At 42.4% G+C, this 17873-nt stretch overlaps 1 protein-coding gene across 1 annotated transcript; it reads right to left on the bottom strand.

Annotated features, from left to right (window-relative positions):
- Positions 1–5660: 5660 nt before the first annotated feature.
- Positions 5661–17187, bottom strand: bbx (BBX high mobility group box domain containing; the record flags this gene model as incomplete). Its single annotated transcript, XM_080013443.1, has 14 exons — positions 5661–5739; positions 7458–7653; positions 8049–8243; positions 8807–8896; positions 9184–9335; positions 9972–10104; positions 10520–11375; positions 12215–12277; positions 12511–12594; positions 12841–12918; positions 13077–13144; positions 13226–13424; positions 16150–16410; positions 17029–17187. 14 exons carry the CDS (start codon positions 17185–17187, stop codon positions 5661–5663), a joined length of 2613 nt encoding a protein of 870 aa, XP_079869569.1.
- Between the last annotated feature and the right edge of the window lie 686 nt (positions 17188–17873).

The raw sequence follows: 17873 nt of genomic DNA, 5'->3' as shown, positions 1-17873 counted from the left end.
TGAGCAGAAAAAAGAAGGAGAAAAGAGAATTGACCTCTGCCAAGTAGTCATCGGTCGTCATCATCAGCAAAGAACATAGGAAGGCCATTGGAACCGACGCAGAGCTTTAATGTTATTTTTAATAGGTGTTCAAGAAGTAATATTTGCGTCAGCAGAAAGTGTAAAAGGAATACTCGCATCAGCAAACAGTGTTATGACATAGGAGCCGGGGGGGGGGGGCAGGGTGCGGCTGGTGAGGAACATGGCTAAGGGATCCCTCACTAAGCAGGGGTTCCAGTAAGGCAAGGCTGCATTTAAACAACTAGCTGTAACAATCAAAAATTATATATGTCATGATGATACTATAAGCATAAATTAGGTTGAGCGAATGTTGTACAAACTATCAGAGGAAATAGACTAGAAGATCGGGCATAACCACAACCATCTTCTTCACAAAAACCAAAGGAAGCCATGATATACATTCCAGTAAAAGGTTAGATAATGTTATACAGAGTTATGTATAAATGGATGCATATTCAGTTTTATATTTCATTTTCTGATTTGACCAAACCTAAAAAAGAAAGAAGAAAAAAAAAAAAAAAAAAAAAAAGGAATTGTAATAAATAAGTTGAAAACCATGCATTCCATCATTCTATTCGATTGCAGGAGTGTCCCTGGTTTTTACTGTCCTGAACAGTCTCAATTTTACTGCAAAGAAAAGGAGAGAAACAACAACAACATAGGAATAACAAATTTGGGGGGTGGGGGGGGTGGGAGGGGGCGCGTGGTATCCCACCGTTCAAAATGCAAGAATATCTCAATCAGTCCAAAAGATCACTCACAAGTTAAGTCCTTCCGGACGCTAACCTCCGCCACACTTCCAGCGAGTTCGCAGCACAGCAGCAATCTTGTGAAAACCGTTGGTTGTGACGAACTATGCACCTAGGAACAGTATACCATAGCATACATACAGTACAATCGAGACTGAATTGGAATTAGAAAAATACAGGTACAAAATGATTACATTCAAGAAGACAGTACTAGCACAAAAGGGTATTATTTATAGTCATTTAGGTAACTAATATAGGAATTTTAACTTCATAGAGGCATTTCTATATAGAAAAATTGGAAGAAGGGGGGCAGGGGTGACAGTATTATGGCTATTCTGTTGATGTGGGGATTGTTATTGACTGTACTATAGCACATATTAGTCAAAATGCATAATTTCATTGATGGGGTAAAAATTATATATTTTCTTTCATGGTCATGGTCGTTTTGGTTTGGGTCATTAAGGTGCACATATTTTTTTTTATTAAAAGAGGCATTGCGTGGTGCCTTTTTTTTTTTTTTTGCACACCAGTCAAACTCTGGGTTTAAACGGCAACTGGCAAGGAAAACCCATTGGATACACAAGGTTAGTTGTGCTGATATCATGTTACCTGAAGATTTATACACCTAGAAATTGCAGTGCAACTGTCATGCTCGCTTTCTTTTTTTAATATATATATTTAAACAATTTCTATTTAAAGACAACCTTCCCTTCTCTTTGGCAAATGTCAATAAACTCACTTGCAATAAGCAAATATATCTCTTTTGGGGGAAGACAATTTCTCTGTCTTTGCAAAGAACCACTATCAGTGGAAGAACTATATACAGTTTACTGCGTGGACTATATCATCCTCAATGTAACCTTCTCTCAAATATATATAAAAACCTGATTAGGACTATCTTAAAGTGTTAAGTGTTTGTCTTATGTTTAAGTTGGAAACGCTCGTTAGTCTGTTAGCTTTTATGGTCAAATTCAAGGAGAACCCGTACAGCGCCACTGCATGTTCTCAATCATTTGCATGGAAGGCCTTGGTTAAGCAAAACACTTGAAAAAGGTAACAACCTGGTTAAGGGTAAAAACTACAACTACACTGTATTTCCATAGGCAAGGATTTTCTCAGACACGTTACTCGCCTCTCTCGCCAAGAACCCGAGGAGCACACTTTGCCCACAGTATAAGCCCAGACACGGTCAGGCAGTTGCAGTCAATCGCACACTTCTAGAGGTGAAGAAACAAGCTCATTACATAGATGTGTTGCATTTTATCTCAGCGGGCAGATTTGCTCAAAACGGTAAGCATGGATGCATTCATTTGTGAATGAGCTTGCTCTTCTTGACAACAGTCTTAAACAGTAAACGTGACCTCAGAAAAGACCACTGAAGTTAGCTAAGAAAGAGGAAAACCTGTCTGGTAAAAAAAACAAAAAACAAACAAAAAAACCTTAACAGTACACACACACACACACACACACACACACACACACACACACACACACACACACACACACACACACACACACACACACACACACACACACACACACACACACACACACACACACACACACACACACACCTATTCCTGGGAAGGGGAATCGGGAGCTTGTGAAACAGTTCTTTCTTTCTAGCTTATTTCACCCCCAGGGAAGGTAAAATTCACCTCTCCTCACCACTGCAGATGCACACTGTAAATGCAAGTATGGGAAAAAGAGAAATCTAGAAACGGAATAAAAACAAATGTAAAATGCCATTCTTTCCCACCTAAAAAATTTAGAATTCCCCGTTGATAAAAGCTTTGACGTTACACAAAGATCTACAAGGTTACATAACCTGGTTATGAACATTGATTATAGCTTAAGTGTGTGTGTGTGTGTGTGTGTGTGTGTAAAGTTCGGGTTTCGCACCAGGCGACAGAAAGATCAGCTCTATGACAAAACAGAACCTTCTGCTACAAGTAAGTATTCCCGCTAAAATGTGATGGACAACTCTACTCCCCTTACATAGAGAAAAGAAACATATTCCAGCCACAGCAATGACGATAATGCCATGACTCCTCTGCTCTGGAGTTGTCCATCTCTGCCAGGTTGATCGACATTTAAGAATACGTTCACGGTGAGTTTCAATGTTGTCTATTCCTGACCGTTGTCCAACATAAGGCCAAGGCCAATGAAACACGCAGACGCAGCTACGATGTCTGACTGCAGCCCTCCGCACTCATAGGAAAGATTATTTTCACACTTCACTCAAAGTGCTTGCAATAACATGTCAAGTAAAAAAAAAAAAAAAAAAAAGTGTACTTCTTCAACTGGAAAAGATGGGGGAAAAATGTGAAAGAGTTATATACAAATGCCTGTTAGTATTGTGTTTTTCTCCCGCTGTGCTAATTAAAAAAAAAAAAAAGCCTTAAGCTACTTACTAAACAGCAGAATAAACATTGTCAGATATGTTGGTGAATAGTGACATAACTCTAGAAAATTATAGAAAAGACCATTTCATTACATATGCAGGGCTCAGACATTATTCAGTTGCCTCTGCCATGTATTTATGCCATTACTTTTTCTTCTGCCCATCAATAAGAAATTCAATTTCAACGCAAAATCGCTCTACTAAAAAAAACACATTGTTGGCTTTTTTTTCTCGCATCAGCAATGCGTTCTATGAGATTAGTCCCCGCAGGGACAACAAACGACCAGCCAATAAGATCTAATCTAATCGAATAGGGAACCTCCGTCAACACACCTTTCACTGGGTGCACGTGCCCTATGTACAGTGGAACAACTGGCAAATAGCAACACACCAGGAATATAAACAAATCAAGCCCTTGCCCGTGAATGTCAAACTGCTTTTGCGTACAAAGAATAAATTAAGAAGAGTAAGAGATTTGTTTTGTGAATGAGGCCCATTACAACATGATTCCTTTTCTTGTAGCTCATAAAAAAAACAAAACAGGTTAAGACCATCGCCATGGAGACCGACAGCAACCAGTCAGGCAAATGAAGACAAGGCATACTCTACTGGGAAACTCTGATACAACAATGGGAAATGAGTGCAGTGTTCATTCAAAAACAAAAAATAATAATAAAAGGAAGAGAAATAACTACTGTGAAAGTAACTCACACACAACGAAATGGCCTCTCTATGCGCTCCGCAAGTGTGAGAACATCAAGTACTGACGCTCGCTGCGTTTCACGTTTTGAAAAACTGTTTATATCGTAGAGGTGTGACGCCGCCGAAAAGGCCAACTGATGAGTTCTGCGGTGACTTGAAGGTTTTAACGTGGGAGGGTTAAGGCTGTGGATAACATATATTGTTTACTCCGCACACTACTTTGCTATTGCAAAAGCATGGTGGGTTTTTTTTTTTTTGTTTTTTTTTTTTGTTTTTTTTTGTTGTTTTAAAGTGGACTCCCCACTCGATAAAACTTGACAATAACAAAGAAAAGCATATCTCTAAGAATTAATAGACAAAACGTATCCTAAGCTATAAATCAACTCTGCTTCAAACGCAGGGGAGTACGTAGGCTTACTCTTATATCTACACTGCTTATGGGGTCGCTACAACACACCGTTGCACAGTAGCACTTCCTAATAAAAACACTATAAGAAGTCAAGATAAATATACCTCACCTTCTCTACAGATCAAGTACACCGACAATAAGTGTACGACCGAATATAAAAACACAAAGCAACAAGGAGGTCATAGAAGCCTGTCCGTCGTCATGGGTTACCCTGGTTCACTTGGTTTGGGTTGAAGCTGAAGGGAGGAGGGCACGTAGAGGTATTCTAGCAGAGGTGGAGGGAACTCTGTCAGCAGGTGTGAAAGAGGTAAAGAGGTGACAGAAAAGCTGTGCCCTTGTGTATGTATGTATGTGTGTGTATATATATATATATAAACAAAAAAAAAAAAAAAAAAAAAAAAAAAAGGAATGCTGCGTTGGGTTCATTCTACCTCAAATGCATTTTTTTGTCTGCTAGACCTGATGCTAAAATGGCTTCTAGGTGGCGAAAAGGATACGACTCTTTAGGGACGAGGATCTATTTCTAAGGGAAGCCATGCACTATTTGGAAAGGGGGCAACTCGGTTGTTCCACAGGTTCGACCAGAGCTTCTAAGGCCTGGTTTATACTTCCCTGTAGGCCTGTGAAACCGGGCACTTGCCTGGCGACGTGCAGTGCCACAAAACCGAGCGTGTTGTCGTTGGGCGCCACTCATCGATACGCCAATTGATAATTGGCTCATGAAAGGGGGATGGGCATGTCACTTATCGGTTGTTTGGTCAAATGTTCCGTATCTAAAAAGGCATTGATTTATGATAGTGGTTTACATTGTTAAAACCCATTGCCAATCACCAAACGAGTTGCCGGTTGCTCAAAAGCAGATTAGTATTCACATTGGAGTATTTCCGTGCCGCGTGTTGGCCCCCACCGAACAATGACACCTTTTTAAAACCCTTTTTGAAAAGGTTTGAAAATGGGGGGGGGGGGGGGGGGGGACTTAAACCGTGCCTTTTAAGGAGAAAAGGGGACGTCGGAAAGGCCACCTCCTATTACCAAAGGAAGGCTTCAGGAGAACACTGAAATCTAAGGGGCAGTATGGGGGCGGGGTGCAGGCAGGCGGAGGGGGTGGGGCGGGGTGGGCTCTCTTCCCTCCCCCATTCCAGGTCCAAAGCTTGAGCCATTTCACCACAGAGAAGGGAGGGTACAGGGGTGTGGTACGGAGTCTGTCCCAAGCTTCCTGCTGTCTCTGCACCCCCCACCCCACCCCGCCGGCACAGGAATAGAACATGGAGGAACATGAAGCGTAAAAGCGCAGCATCCACGGCGCGAGGCTTTCTCTGGGAGCAGCGGCAGGGCCTCACTGGTCAGCGCAGGAGATGAGCACGGGAGTCTGGGACAGTTCCTTTTTCTGGCTGTCGGCCAAGCTCCGCTGGCCTCTGGAACAGCCGGCAAAAAAAGAAAACAACAACACAAAAGTCATGGTCAAAACTTAGGATGACAAGTTCAAGCCTGTATTCGTTAAAAAAATAATAATATCTCAAAACCGAAAATACTGTACGAGCAGAAGCTTCAACCAAGACAAATCGTGTGGAAATGCAAAACACGTGTTTATCTCACAACATGTAATAAGTGGGAATCCATGAGATTATTTAGTTCATTATTATTTTTAATCATTCTAGTTTATTTAGCTGGCACTTTTTAAGAAGCAGCTATTCAATAAATTTGCATTATGTATGTGCCCCACTATATTCTGAATGCAAAGATCAAGCACCCAACCACCTCAATAAACCAAGATTAAAAAAAATAATAATAATACAAACAAATTATAAGAACAATGCATACTTCTGAGGAAAATACACTACTCACAGAAAGTTACGGATATTCGGCTTTTGGGTGAAATTTCAGGATGAACCTAAAATGCAGTATTACCTTTACAGGTGAACTTAATTTGACCTTCTCTAAACCTTTGAATGCACATGTCCAACTGTTGAATGTTTCAGTACTTTGTGCACAACTTGCTGTTCTCTCACAAGGAGCTGAACGGCAAAATTCACAACAGGTGTTTGATCCGTGAATCGACCAATACATTTCCTGGTTCAATTAGAATTGGTATTTAAACAGTCCTCCTCATCATGCTGTTCAAATTATGACATCATGAGACCAACACGACACCTAACAACTGATCAACAGTACCTCGCCATTGTGAAGCTTCAAACAGGATGTTCTCAGAGGGAAGTGGCCACTGAGCTTAGAGTGTCACAGAGTGTCATCAGCAGGTTCCAGCAGAGATACAGAGAGACTGGAAGAGTCACAGAAAGGCATAGAAGTGGACGTCCTTTGGCCACATCCCACACTGATGACCGCTTCCTTGTGAACAGTGCCCAGCGGAACCGGATGATGAATGCCACTCAACTCCAGGCACATTTAAGGGAGGGGAGAGGCACCCAAGTGTCACGTCAGACCATGCGAAACCGTTTACATCAGCGTGGTCTGCGTGCTAGACGACCTGCAAGGGTACCTGACCACACCACCAGGCACAGGCATCATCGTCTTGCATGGGCCAGGGAGCATTTACATTTGTTGTGGTAAACCCACTGCTGTTGTTGGCTCTTGTTTCAATAAATTGTTTGAGATGAGGAAATCACCATTGCATGCTTCTACTTAAATGCCCTACTTTCATGATATAATATCACTGTAGCGTGAACTTTTTACATTTTCCATAAATTTCACCCAAAAGCCAAATATCCCTAACTTTTTGTGAGTAGTGTAATTTGACCGTCTGAGCAACGACGAAGGTGAACCCAGATGTTGGGGGAAAAAAAAGTAGCCGTTTTGAGTTTTGGGACTTGTAGTGTCGTCCAGTGTTTCACAAATGGGCATACTTGTACCCCTAGGGGTATTTATATAAAAAATAAAAATAAATAAAAAATAAAAAGTTAAAAAAATATTGGTTTTATATAATGTTTAAAATGTTTTATTTTCATTTTTTTTCTCTCAGTGCTAGTGAAGTGGCTCTGAAAAAAGATCTTAGATGGGGTACACTACAAAAAAAAAAAAAAAAGAAAGTTTGAGAACCACTGGTGTAATCCACCCAACACAGACAATCTTAAGGATTACCACTTTAAAGAGTACAGGCTGGTTGGCCGTTATTGACCTGTGAACATTTTCCATGGCTGCCACTTCGGCAAGTGCAGCCAAGCTGAAGAAAGCGGGAAGCTCTTGCGCTACGGTGCTCGTGTCTGCCTCCTCTGGACTGGGGGCGCTGTAGCACCCTTTGTCATTGCATAAATCCTGTTGGGGTAATAATGGCTTCTCATCCTGTTCCTGGTTCAGGTCCCTAGTTTTGTCTTCTGTGAAAAAAAAAAAGAAAACATTCCATGGATTTATTAGAACTGTTACTACTAGTAATAACAGTTATAATAACAAGTTTCAGCGGTGAAGGCAGGTTGGTGTGAAGGGGTTTTAAATTTTTCAGCTTTTCTTTTTAATTTTTAATCGTTTACCGTCTTCATATTTTTCCCCCTTTCATTTAGAGAGCTAATGAACACCACCTTTGCTGATGTTCTGGAAAGCATGTCTACTAAGTTCTCATATTCACGAGGATGGACTCATCAATTCAATACGCACCCATGGATTTCAAACCAAAAGAAAACAAAATACAGAGATCCAACCGTTTTTTAGTTTTTTTTTTTTAATTACACTCCTTTCTAGATCACAAAAAGGTGGGAACATTTCAGTCGCTCACCTTCAGCCGGGGACACACTGCCATCAGCTGTCCGCACTAAGTGGGTGATCTTGCTCTTTCTGGCCTTCCGCTTCTGGCTGCCGACGAGTGTCTCCATGCTGGCGCTGCCCTGCGCGTCGGGGCACGTCGCGGCCACCGGGACGCACGTTTTGGCTTTAGCCGCCAAATCAGGCGGCGCGGAATCACTCGGAGTGACTAGAGGAGAGAAACTGCGAGTAAGAACCCTGCTCTGGTCAAATGCAACTTGTCTCTCCTTGCCACCCAAAGTGGCGGCCATTTTCTATTTGAATGAAATTTCTGAAAGGCGGGCGGCCATCCTGATAACCAGTTCTAATATCGATATTAGGAATTGATGTTCAAATGAATGATCAGAATATCCACAAGAATGTGATTATTTGAGAATGAAATCATATTTGATTTGAGGGCGTGGGAATTTGAATAGAGAAGTTTTGCTTTCGAATGTAATATTATTCAACTTACAAAGTAGACAATAACTGTGCTTGTTTTAGTTAAATGTTTGAATTAACAATTATACCCTCAAATAAAATGTTAGAATATCTCAAGACTCAATTGACCACAAATTGCCATCTGTACTTGGTACGCAACAGTATGTCCTCCTAACTCTGCCTCCTGTTACTAGGCAGAGTTACATTGGGCACTAAAGAAAATAAATAAACAAATACATAAATGAAATTGGCTACCACGGGGAGACAATGAATATGAATGGATTTCTCTGTAATGCAATAAAACAAGTTCACCTTTTTCCACAGCATTCGGTTTCTCCTTTCTCTGTTTGTGCTTCCTAACAATCTTGTGGAATGAAGTCTTTTTCTGAGATGGAGATGGTCCTGACGTATCGAGAAACAAAAGTGCAGAGGGGGAGGAAAACAAAAAAAGAAAAGAAAAGAAAAGAGCATGGAAATGCCGTGTTATGGAGCCTAAATGGATTCAATTTTTACCGAACTGTAACGCAGCGCACAACAGAAGCAGTGGAATAAAGCAAACACAACTCTACAAAACAGTGAGTACACAGTGAGCTGTGGATGAGATTAAAGACATTTTCTTCAGAGCAACGAGAATTTCTTTGGACTCAATATGAAAAGGGAATGTTCTGGGAAAAACGACTGCTGCCTACCTTTACCAGCTTTGAGGGCTTCCTCTTGTGGGATGGGGGCGTCGGCTTTCTTCTTCTTGGCCACAGCGGTGCTCTTCTTGTCAAACGTCGTTGGGCTGTACTGTGGCAGGCTGTTGAACTTTTTCTCAAACTCTTCCTCAAGCTTGCCGAGGCTGAACATAGAAAGGAGATGTTTGAGGTTTAGCTTTAACAAATGACCCTGAAAAAGGCACCAAAGTAACAACGACAAAAACAAACAAAGAAAACAGAAAAAACAAAACCGAGAAGAACGAGCCCTCCATACCCATGTCCGGTACCCTCAGCCTACAGGTCCTCCTGTTGAATTTGTTTACTTAAAACTAAGGCTTCCACCATTACATCCTCAAATGGAACGGTTAACTCAATGAAGTACACAATTTCCTCCATAGCCAAATACAGCACCATGGCCGGTCTGACGGAAGTTTAACCCAATTACCTGAGGACCCTGGAGTCGCTTGCTAACATCTGCCATAATCTTCAGCTCCTCACCTTAGACAATGTTTTAAAGTTATAATTATGAGCCTGTACTGTGACATTCTGTACGTCCACAATGTGGCAAACTGTTCCATTTTCTGTGCTAACAGGATCTAAATGAGCCTAACACTTAATAACTTGGTTATGACACCAACAGAAGCCCTGAAGATGTGACAGGATGTGCTCCAGCGTAGCTGTGCCTGCACACTTTTGATTTTAGTCACACCTGACTTTTGGGATGGAGTCTTTTGGACTTATTGTCTCATAATTAAATAACACGAAAGGCGCTTGTTTACCACTGTGAAGATTCGTCTTTGGACTTGGACTTTTTCAGCTTCTTGGGGTTATTGGCTCCCATCTGAGACACAGACCAGCTGTCATCAGTCCAGTTCGCGTCATGGTCAGATACACGGAAAGCACCCCGTTTCCCTAAAAAACAAACAAAAAAAAAACACACACACAACACAAAACGGTACAAAAGGTGCACAGAAAAAAAATAAAATAACCTTTTGAATGGGTATGTTTTAATGATTAAAATTTTATTTTGAATAGGGCCGGGAAAAAAAGCAATATAATATTGAAATTGTGATATGACACCAGATATCGTCTGGGATTTTGTTATCGTAATATAGTTAAAAGTAATGCAACTTTCTGACCGTCAGACTGTTCCAGCCAAAGCCTTTACCTGCTTGATTATATAATCCACACTATTTGTTCCTCAAATATTTCAAACGTTATCCCCAAATTATTGTCAAATCATCATTATCAAGGTATTCATCAAAGATATTGTCAAGTTGAATTTTGTCAATATTGCCTAGCACTGCCCGTGATTCTGTGTTTATACCTCGGTCGATGTTGGCTCTCAGAGAAGTGAGCATTCCCTCGGACACCAGAGTCTTGTACAGAGCCCCCTTGCAGCTCCGCTCAGACTTCCTGGAGCCGCGGCTCTCGGCGTTCAAGTCCATTTCGACGGACTTCTCCTTCCCGACCTCCTCATCTTTCAGCTTGGCGTGCGGGAAATCAGCAGGGGCCAGCCGAGGCTCCAGCTCGCCGGCGGGGGACTGCACGCCCCTGCCGCCAGCCTCCTCCGCCACCTCTTCTTTGGGGCTGAAGAGAGGTGGCATCTCCTCCTTAGCGACTGCCTCAGAGACAGAGTGGGCACGTGGTGGTGTGGGGGGCCCGTCGTCCTCCTCCTTCAGCTCGTCCTCATCCTCCTTGAGAGGTGTTTTGACCTTGGGCTTGCTCTTCTTCTTGGGGGAGCCAGGTCCGCCGTCCACAGCGTGGACTCTCTTCTTGGCCTTGGCATCCCTCCAGGAGCCTTTGGCCACCGCCTCGATAGTAGAGAAGACGCTGTCCATCTCTTCTTCTGGATCTTTCTTTTTATCCGGGCTCCGGTTTGCATTGTCGCTCGACTTGGCAATTTCCTTCTGAGCCTCCTTCTTCTTGCTCTTCTTTTTGACACGTGCATTTTGGCCAGTGACCTCCGGGGCAACAGTGTCGGTGGAGGTGGAGGAGGAGGAGGGAAGGGAGGGCGACAGGGGCGACGGGAGGGAGGAGGGCAGGCGGTCTCTGAGGTCCCCCGTCTCCTCCCGGAGCTCCAAGTTCTGAGCTGTGTCTTGCTGGGCCGCGGAGGCTGAGGACGTGCTCTCCTGTGGCTCAGAGTCGGCCTCCATCTTAACAGCTTCAGAGGCTAAGCACATCTTTTGAAATGACATAATGAACAAAATTTGAATTTAAACAAACAACTCTGAAATGGAGGCACACTAATAATAGTTTGTAGCTTTTTCTTGTTACCCAAGAGCCAAAATCTAGATAGATGGATGATGGATGTTGAAACGGAGATGACTGTACTTGTAGGCCAGCGAGAAGGACCGAGCAAAATCACAGCATGTTTGTAGGCCTGTCACAAACATGAACTTTTTGTCGGCCATCAGGGCTCTGCGTCTGGGCATACTAAGGACTGAATCATTGCCGTTTTGTTAAAGTGAGCCATTGAAATGCATAAGAACGTCTTAAATTAAGACCGGGCATGCACTAGTTTCTTAAATTGGTTAAAAATTCCCCTGAAATTTTAATGGAAACACGATTGTGGAAGGTAATGATTTTACAAAATGATCACAGTCAGCACAAATAATCAGGCAAATATGTAATAATTATGGTAGATTTACTTGTTGGCATGTTTTAAGATATTTTGTGCCATTGGTGTAAGAGTTTCCACCGCACTCTTCATGTATTTGTACTTTTTTTTGTATTGGTACAATGAAACCACATCCTCCCACACAGCTTTTGCATGAAATCATATCACCTAAATCATTATTTCACCGCATCTAAGTAACACTTTCTGTAATTTGTCAAATATTTCAGTTGAGGCTGATATCAAGAAAAAAAAAAAAAAAGTTATTGATTGCACGGTAATCCCTAAATAAATCCCTTAAAAGTTTGCAATATTCACATTCGTCTAATAAGTTTTAAGTGACTGACATTGACTGTCTGTGTAAGAATATCAACTTTTATATAAAAACATAATGGTTTACGTTACCTCAGCGAGCTGAAAGAGAGCAGACTGCCCGCATGGCTTTCCCTCTGGGGCCGTAGATAGTGGCGGATGTGAAGACACCTGGAAAGAGTGATACTTTAAAATAAAGTATTCAGTACAGTTTTGCTGAATTACTCTGTTCCCTACAAATTGCTCCATTAATTCATGCACTTTGGTTAGACAGTAAGGTTACGGCAGCCGATCAATTTCACAAACTTGGCAAGCTCGTTGTCATAACAAGCTGACAAAATTGAATCAATAACTGTAAGCCATGAGAGCAGTTTCAATTAACAACCTACATCTTCTGTCATTTGGGAGAGGGGGGACGTGACCCTGCTTGTAGAAATGTCAGGCACTCTATTCTGTGTGGCTCCAGATAATATCTAAAGGAAAAATGTGGAGAAAAAATAAGTCATTAATGCAGGAAGACGAGAAAATGCAATTTTATTATAAGTTGTTAAAAGCTTGCACATTTCAATGCATGGCAACTTTGAGCCATTTTGCTTCAGCAAATCAGCCTTTGATATATAAAAAATATATTGTTATACTTTTTTGCTGCTTGTGATTAATTGTATAGTGATGTGCTGTGATGTTTGATTGTGATTTCACAGGATGTCCCGTGTCAATACCTCCTCTTTGTTCCCTGGAAAGGCTTTCTCCTCACTTGCTGTGTCAGGGAAACTGGATTTAGGATTGCTGGGAGATATCTAAAAAGGGAGAACAAAATCTATAATATCCTGGATTACATATTGTTCTACAATGAACTGGCATTAATCTCCTGTGCGGTTTACTTAAAACCAAAAGAATCTGTTCACCTGGTGGAGAACTCCTACATTACTCAAACTCAGCTCAAACTGGAACGTACCTCTCTGGTGCTGAGGGCGTGTTCCCCAGCCAACAGCAGCATGCTCAGGCCTCCCATCTTCGTAGGATCTGCAGATAAACAGCAATAATATAATCAAAACCGCGCGCGCGCGCACACACACACACACACACACACGTTCTGAGACGCACCTGCCATGGCGAAGTTTAACTGTGGCATGCCGTCAGTCTTGGGCACTTTTTTGGCAGCGGCAGAGTCCTTGGAAGAATTGGAAGGGAAGGCCCAAACTTTCTTGCGGGGGTTGCAGACCGGCTGGCAGGACTTGACTGGTTTGTTGGTGGTGGGGCACCACTTGTAGCCTGGGTTCGCCTTCATAAAGGCATCCTTGTACTGAAAGAAGACCACAGATTTTTCTTAAAACAAAAAAATTATTTAAACACACTCCAGTTCAAAACCTGAAGAACCAATGTTTTTATATGGGTTACAGAGACAAACTGCTGTTTGAAGTCACAGACAAGTGACAGCTGAAGAAGTATACTAGGTACTACTACTGTAAAACCACACTCAACCTCAGTACATAGACCATACAATAGGCCTAGGGTTTGCAGGAAGGGTGGGGTGGGAGCTACGATCTTAACCGTCACACTCCTGCCTTGGCGTGCTTCACGACTGTCCTGCAATGTTAATACCACCTATGCTAGCTTAGAACACATACACACCCACACAAATCTTACTCTAAACAACACACCACCAGACCAGGGTCTGCAGGGCAGGTGGGGTGCAAGTGACCCGGGGTTCGATATGCTCAGATGGCTTGCACCCCCCACAGCCCGCATTATATCCGCATACACAAACAGCACACATTGAGCAGTGAGGATTGCCGAGGCGGCGGGGCGCTGGTGGGTTGGTGTGGGGGTGTGGTTGGCCAGGGGTGACTGGGTGGGCCCCTGCAGGCTGTGTTTGGGTCCTGGCGGCATTCCCCTGGTGCAAGGTGGTTTTGGGCCTGCTGCGACCCGCCGGGTGCTTCACAGGGCCCCTTGGTAACTGTTTGCCATTGTGGATGCGGGTTGCGACGCAGTGCTGGGGTGCAGGGTCACTTTGTGAACTCTGGGACTGGTTTGTGCACCTCGGGGTCATGCGTGGGTGTTGCTCCGCGGGCTCCCGGCTTCTCTGTGGGTTGGGGGGTCTTCTCTGGCTGCAGTGCATTAGCTCTGAGCTTTCTTGAAGTTGTGGGGTGCCTTACGATTAGTTTTGACCGCATACAGCAGAACTAATTGGGACAAGTCCAGTGCATTCACCGGTGGACACACACACACACTCTCTCTGCCTCGAACACCCTCCCAAACACCCTCCTGATTACATTTCTCTCCTCTTCTCTCCTTTACTGCCATAGGTATCGCACGAAGAAGCCACGTGTCGTAATTTCTGTTCCAATTTTCGTCTCCTTAATCATGTTTTGTCAAATACACGTTGTTGTCTGATGTTTCTATGTTCGTGTTTTGTCAAATACATATTGTTGTTTGTCTCTGTGTTTGTCTGTCTCTTTTGGAGAAGTAATGATGATTTGTTTTGGGTTTGTTGTTGTTGATGAGTTGTTCATAGATCAAAACATGGTAAGATCATTCTCCAAGGAGGGGGGTTGGTGGTGGTCTAGTATTACACAAAAGCTGTGCTCTTGTCATCCCACTGGTTGTCCACAGGAGAGAGTGATTAATAAAAAGTGGAATTGTAGGTTGTGAATTTGAACTCCACTTACAGATTAACTGTCTTGGATGCAATGGCATACAAATACTCTGTGTTGCACGCCAAGCATGCAACACCGGTTGTATATATGTATATATATATATATATATATAAAAAAAAACAAAAAACATTAATTTGACCTGTAGTATTTTAGTATTATTATTTGAAGTATTATTTCAGTATTTATTTTTCTAACTGTAGAAGACGTGCATTAAAAAAAAATTATAATTTATATTCTTTGTATACTATGTATTGCATGTAACATAATGATATGGTAACGTATATGACTTATACATATATGACCATAGATCTCTTCATATTGGCAGAACCTACAGTATGTGCATATACATTTTTTTTTTTTAAATTCCATTGTTAGGAGCCCTATTGTTATTGTTCTGGTGAAAAGTCTTGGAATTTTGAAACCCAAAACTATCTGGAACACCAACTTTGGCATAACACATGAACACGGTTTACAAATGTTTGAGCCGCGTTGTCAGAAACATCTCGTGGTTGAAGTTTCATGCAAATCGATCCTCATACGGAGTAGATATTAGCGAAAAACCAAACAAATTTAGATCGATAGGGACGAGCCAATGCATTTCACGCTGAAATATGTCCAACCTGGCTAAAACTATCTGGATACTATACGTCATAATTGACGTTTACGAGACACAATGCCATCTACCGTCACTGGAGTCCGGATGTACCTCAATGCAAAAAGGAAAATCGTGCTGCGTTTCAGAGAACCCGGGAAACGCACCCAACATGACTAAACTGGACCCCTTGTATTGCTGCATGCAGCTATATTTTATCATGTATAATTGCTGTAAGACTAAACAGGTGAGTCTTTACAACTTTTCTTTAAATGCAAAGTTAATAAATCTATACTGTTTGTGAAGAGAGTTTGAAACTTGGAAAGAGAGATATCAAATCAAAGTTTGACTAATGGAAACACTAAAAAGGTGTCTTCAGCATGTGACCATTCAAGCAAAGTAGCTCCTCTGTCTTTTCCTCTCCCACAGCATTTAACAAAATCATCTCAACAGATGAACTCTTTGACTCCAAAGCTGCACAACGGTCACTAGAGATCTGGGAATAGCGTCAGAAGTTGGCATCTACTATGTCTCGCAATAATTACAGAACTCTGTTAAAATACTATTGTTTCAATATTTTAAGTGATTTGAAGTGATGCAAACATTTCCCCCTTAAATTGAATACCACCATAGTCACAAATTGATTGAAATATTAAAATGCTCTATTAGACCGAATTTGTTCTGTGAAATATTTTTCATTTGACACAACGTTGTGTCAAAACTGTTTTGTCTACGAGGCCACCTGGAAGCAGATGTGAAAAATAAAAGCCTATTATCACCTCTCTGGCCATATCTGTATACTTCTGCTTCTCCTTGGGCTCCAGCACGGCCCACCAGTCGGCCAGGATCTTGGTGGCACCCCGGTTGTCCAGGCGAGGGTGCTCCTGCCGCACCAGGGAGCGGTGGCGTTTACAGAAGAGCAGGAAGGCGTTCATGGGCCGGCGGGCCCGCTGCTCGGTGGGGTCCTCCTCGGCTTCCTCGGCCGGGCCCCCGCACTGCCCCACATCCGGCCCCTGGTCCTGGCTGCGTAGCACCTGCTGCTAATGATGATAAACACATTCGACTTTTAGAGGGAAGATGATACCGAAGGATTTACCCCCACCAAAAGGAATCAGGTTTTCATAGATAGATGTATAGATAGATGTATAGATAGATAGATGGATAGATAGATAGATAGACAAGGTTCTGTCATGACATGACTGAGGTTCATCACATTTAGCTATACAGGAATTTGAAAGTAGTGTTTTTAATAAACCATATTGTCTTATTAATATTAAATGAGACAACATACAATATGGGGATGTTCATTACAATATGGAGGGCGGCAGTCGCTCAGGAGATAGAGTGGGTCGTCTAGTAACCGGAAGATTGCCGGTTCGATGTCCAGCTCTTCCTGGTAACATGCTGAAGTGTCCTTGAACACTTAACCCCTTACTGCTCCGCGGGTGCTGCTATGTGGCAGCCTCGGGAGGTAAACACAGAGGACTAATTTCCCCCATAGGGATTAATAAAGTATACAAAATTGAATTGAATTTAAGGCATTTTAAGGACCGGCAGAAACCCTGGTATTCTTTCTACAACAAGAACGCATTCCTTTTTTAAATTGTTTGTGCATGTTGATGGATGGCTGGCAATTTTGACCAATAGGGTCTGCTCACCTTCTCCAGCTCCTCTTCGTCGTCCTCCTCTTCCTCCTCTGAAAAATCTAAAGCCTTTTTGGAGAGGAGCGGGTGCCACTGCAGACACTTGCGCTTGGGACGCTTGCCGCCAACTTCCCCAGCAGCAAGCGGCTCCTTACCCCTTCCTCCGCCCTTCATGGTACTACCGCACCTGAAGACCAGAGAAACAGAGAAACCCTTAACGACCCAACACCGCGGACTCGGGACTGGTAGTGTTAATGGATAGGTTGGCCATTTCTCAACCGAGGCCTTGTAATTCTGGTTCCCATCATTGATAACTGTTCATGGCACAACCTCGCTAAGCAATTTACTATTTGCAGGGTTGAGCTATGAACAGCTTTAAATTATGGGATCCAATGTTTTAATAAGCCTTGGTTGAAAAATAGCAAACCCACCATTAACACAGAAATATGGAGAATGTCTGACAATGATCAATGGCATTTCATTAGAAAATAGATGATGACAGAAATTGTGAAATGTACCAGTTTGATGGGCACACATAATTCTTTATTGGTTACAACTAATAGTTACTTCTACGCAGCTTTCAGATTATTGTGTATCTTGATAAATGTATTGATGCATCTAAGGTGCAGTTTGGAGCATGCATTTTATGAAAATCTGTGGGGACATTTCTTTAACCATCTAGATTGACAAACAAGATGGACAAACACATAATAACTTAAACAATCCTAATCACTTTGTTTTAAGCATCCACATGAAATGTAGTTACTAAGTATTTTAGTTATTTAACTCCAGAGACGGTTCAGACTTTAACCTTTCATTTTGGGAGTGAACCTGGCTGGAGGTAGTGATTTTCTCACAGT

The sequence above is a fragment of the Zeus faber genome, assembly GCF_960531495.2.
Source record: "Zeus faber genome assembly, chromosome: 14".
Taxonomy (NCBI): domain Eukaryota; kingdom Metazoa; phylum Chordata; class Actinopteri; order Zeiformes; family Zeidae; genus Zeus; species Zeus faber.
The sequence above is the reverse complement of the archived record's forward strand: the minus strand, read 5'-3'. Positions and strand labels throughout refer to the sequence as shown.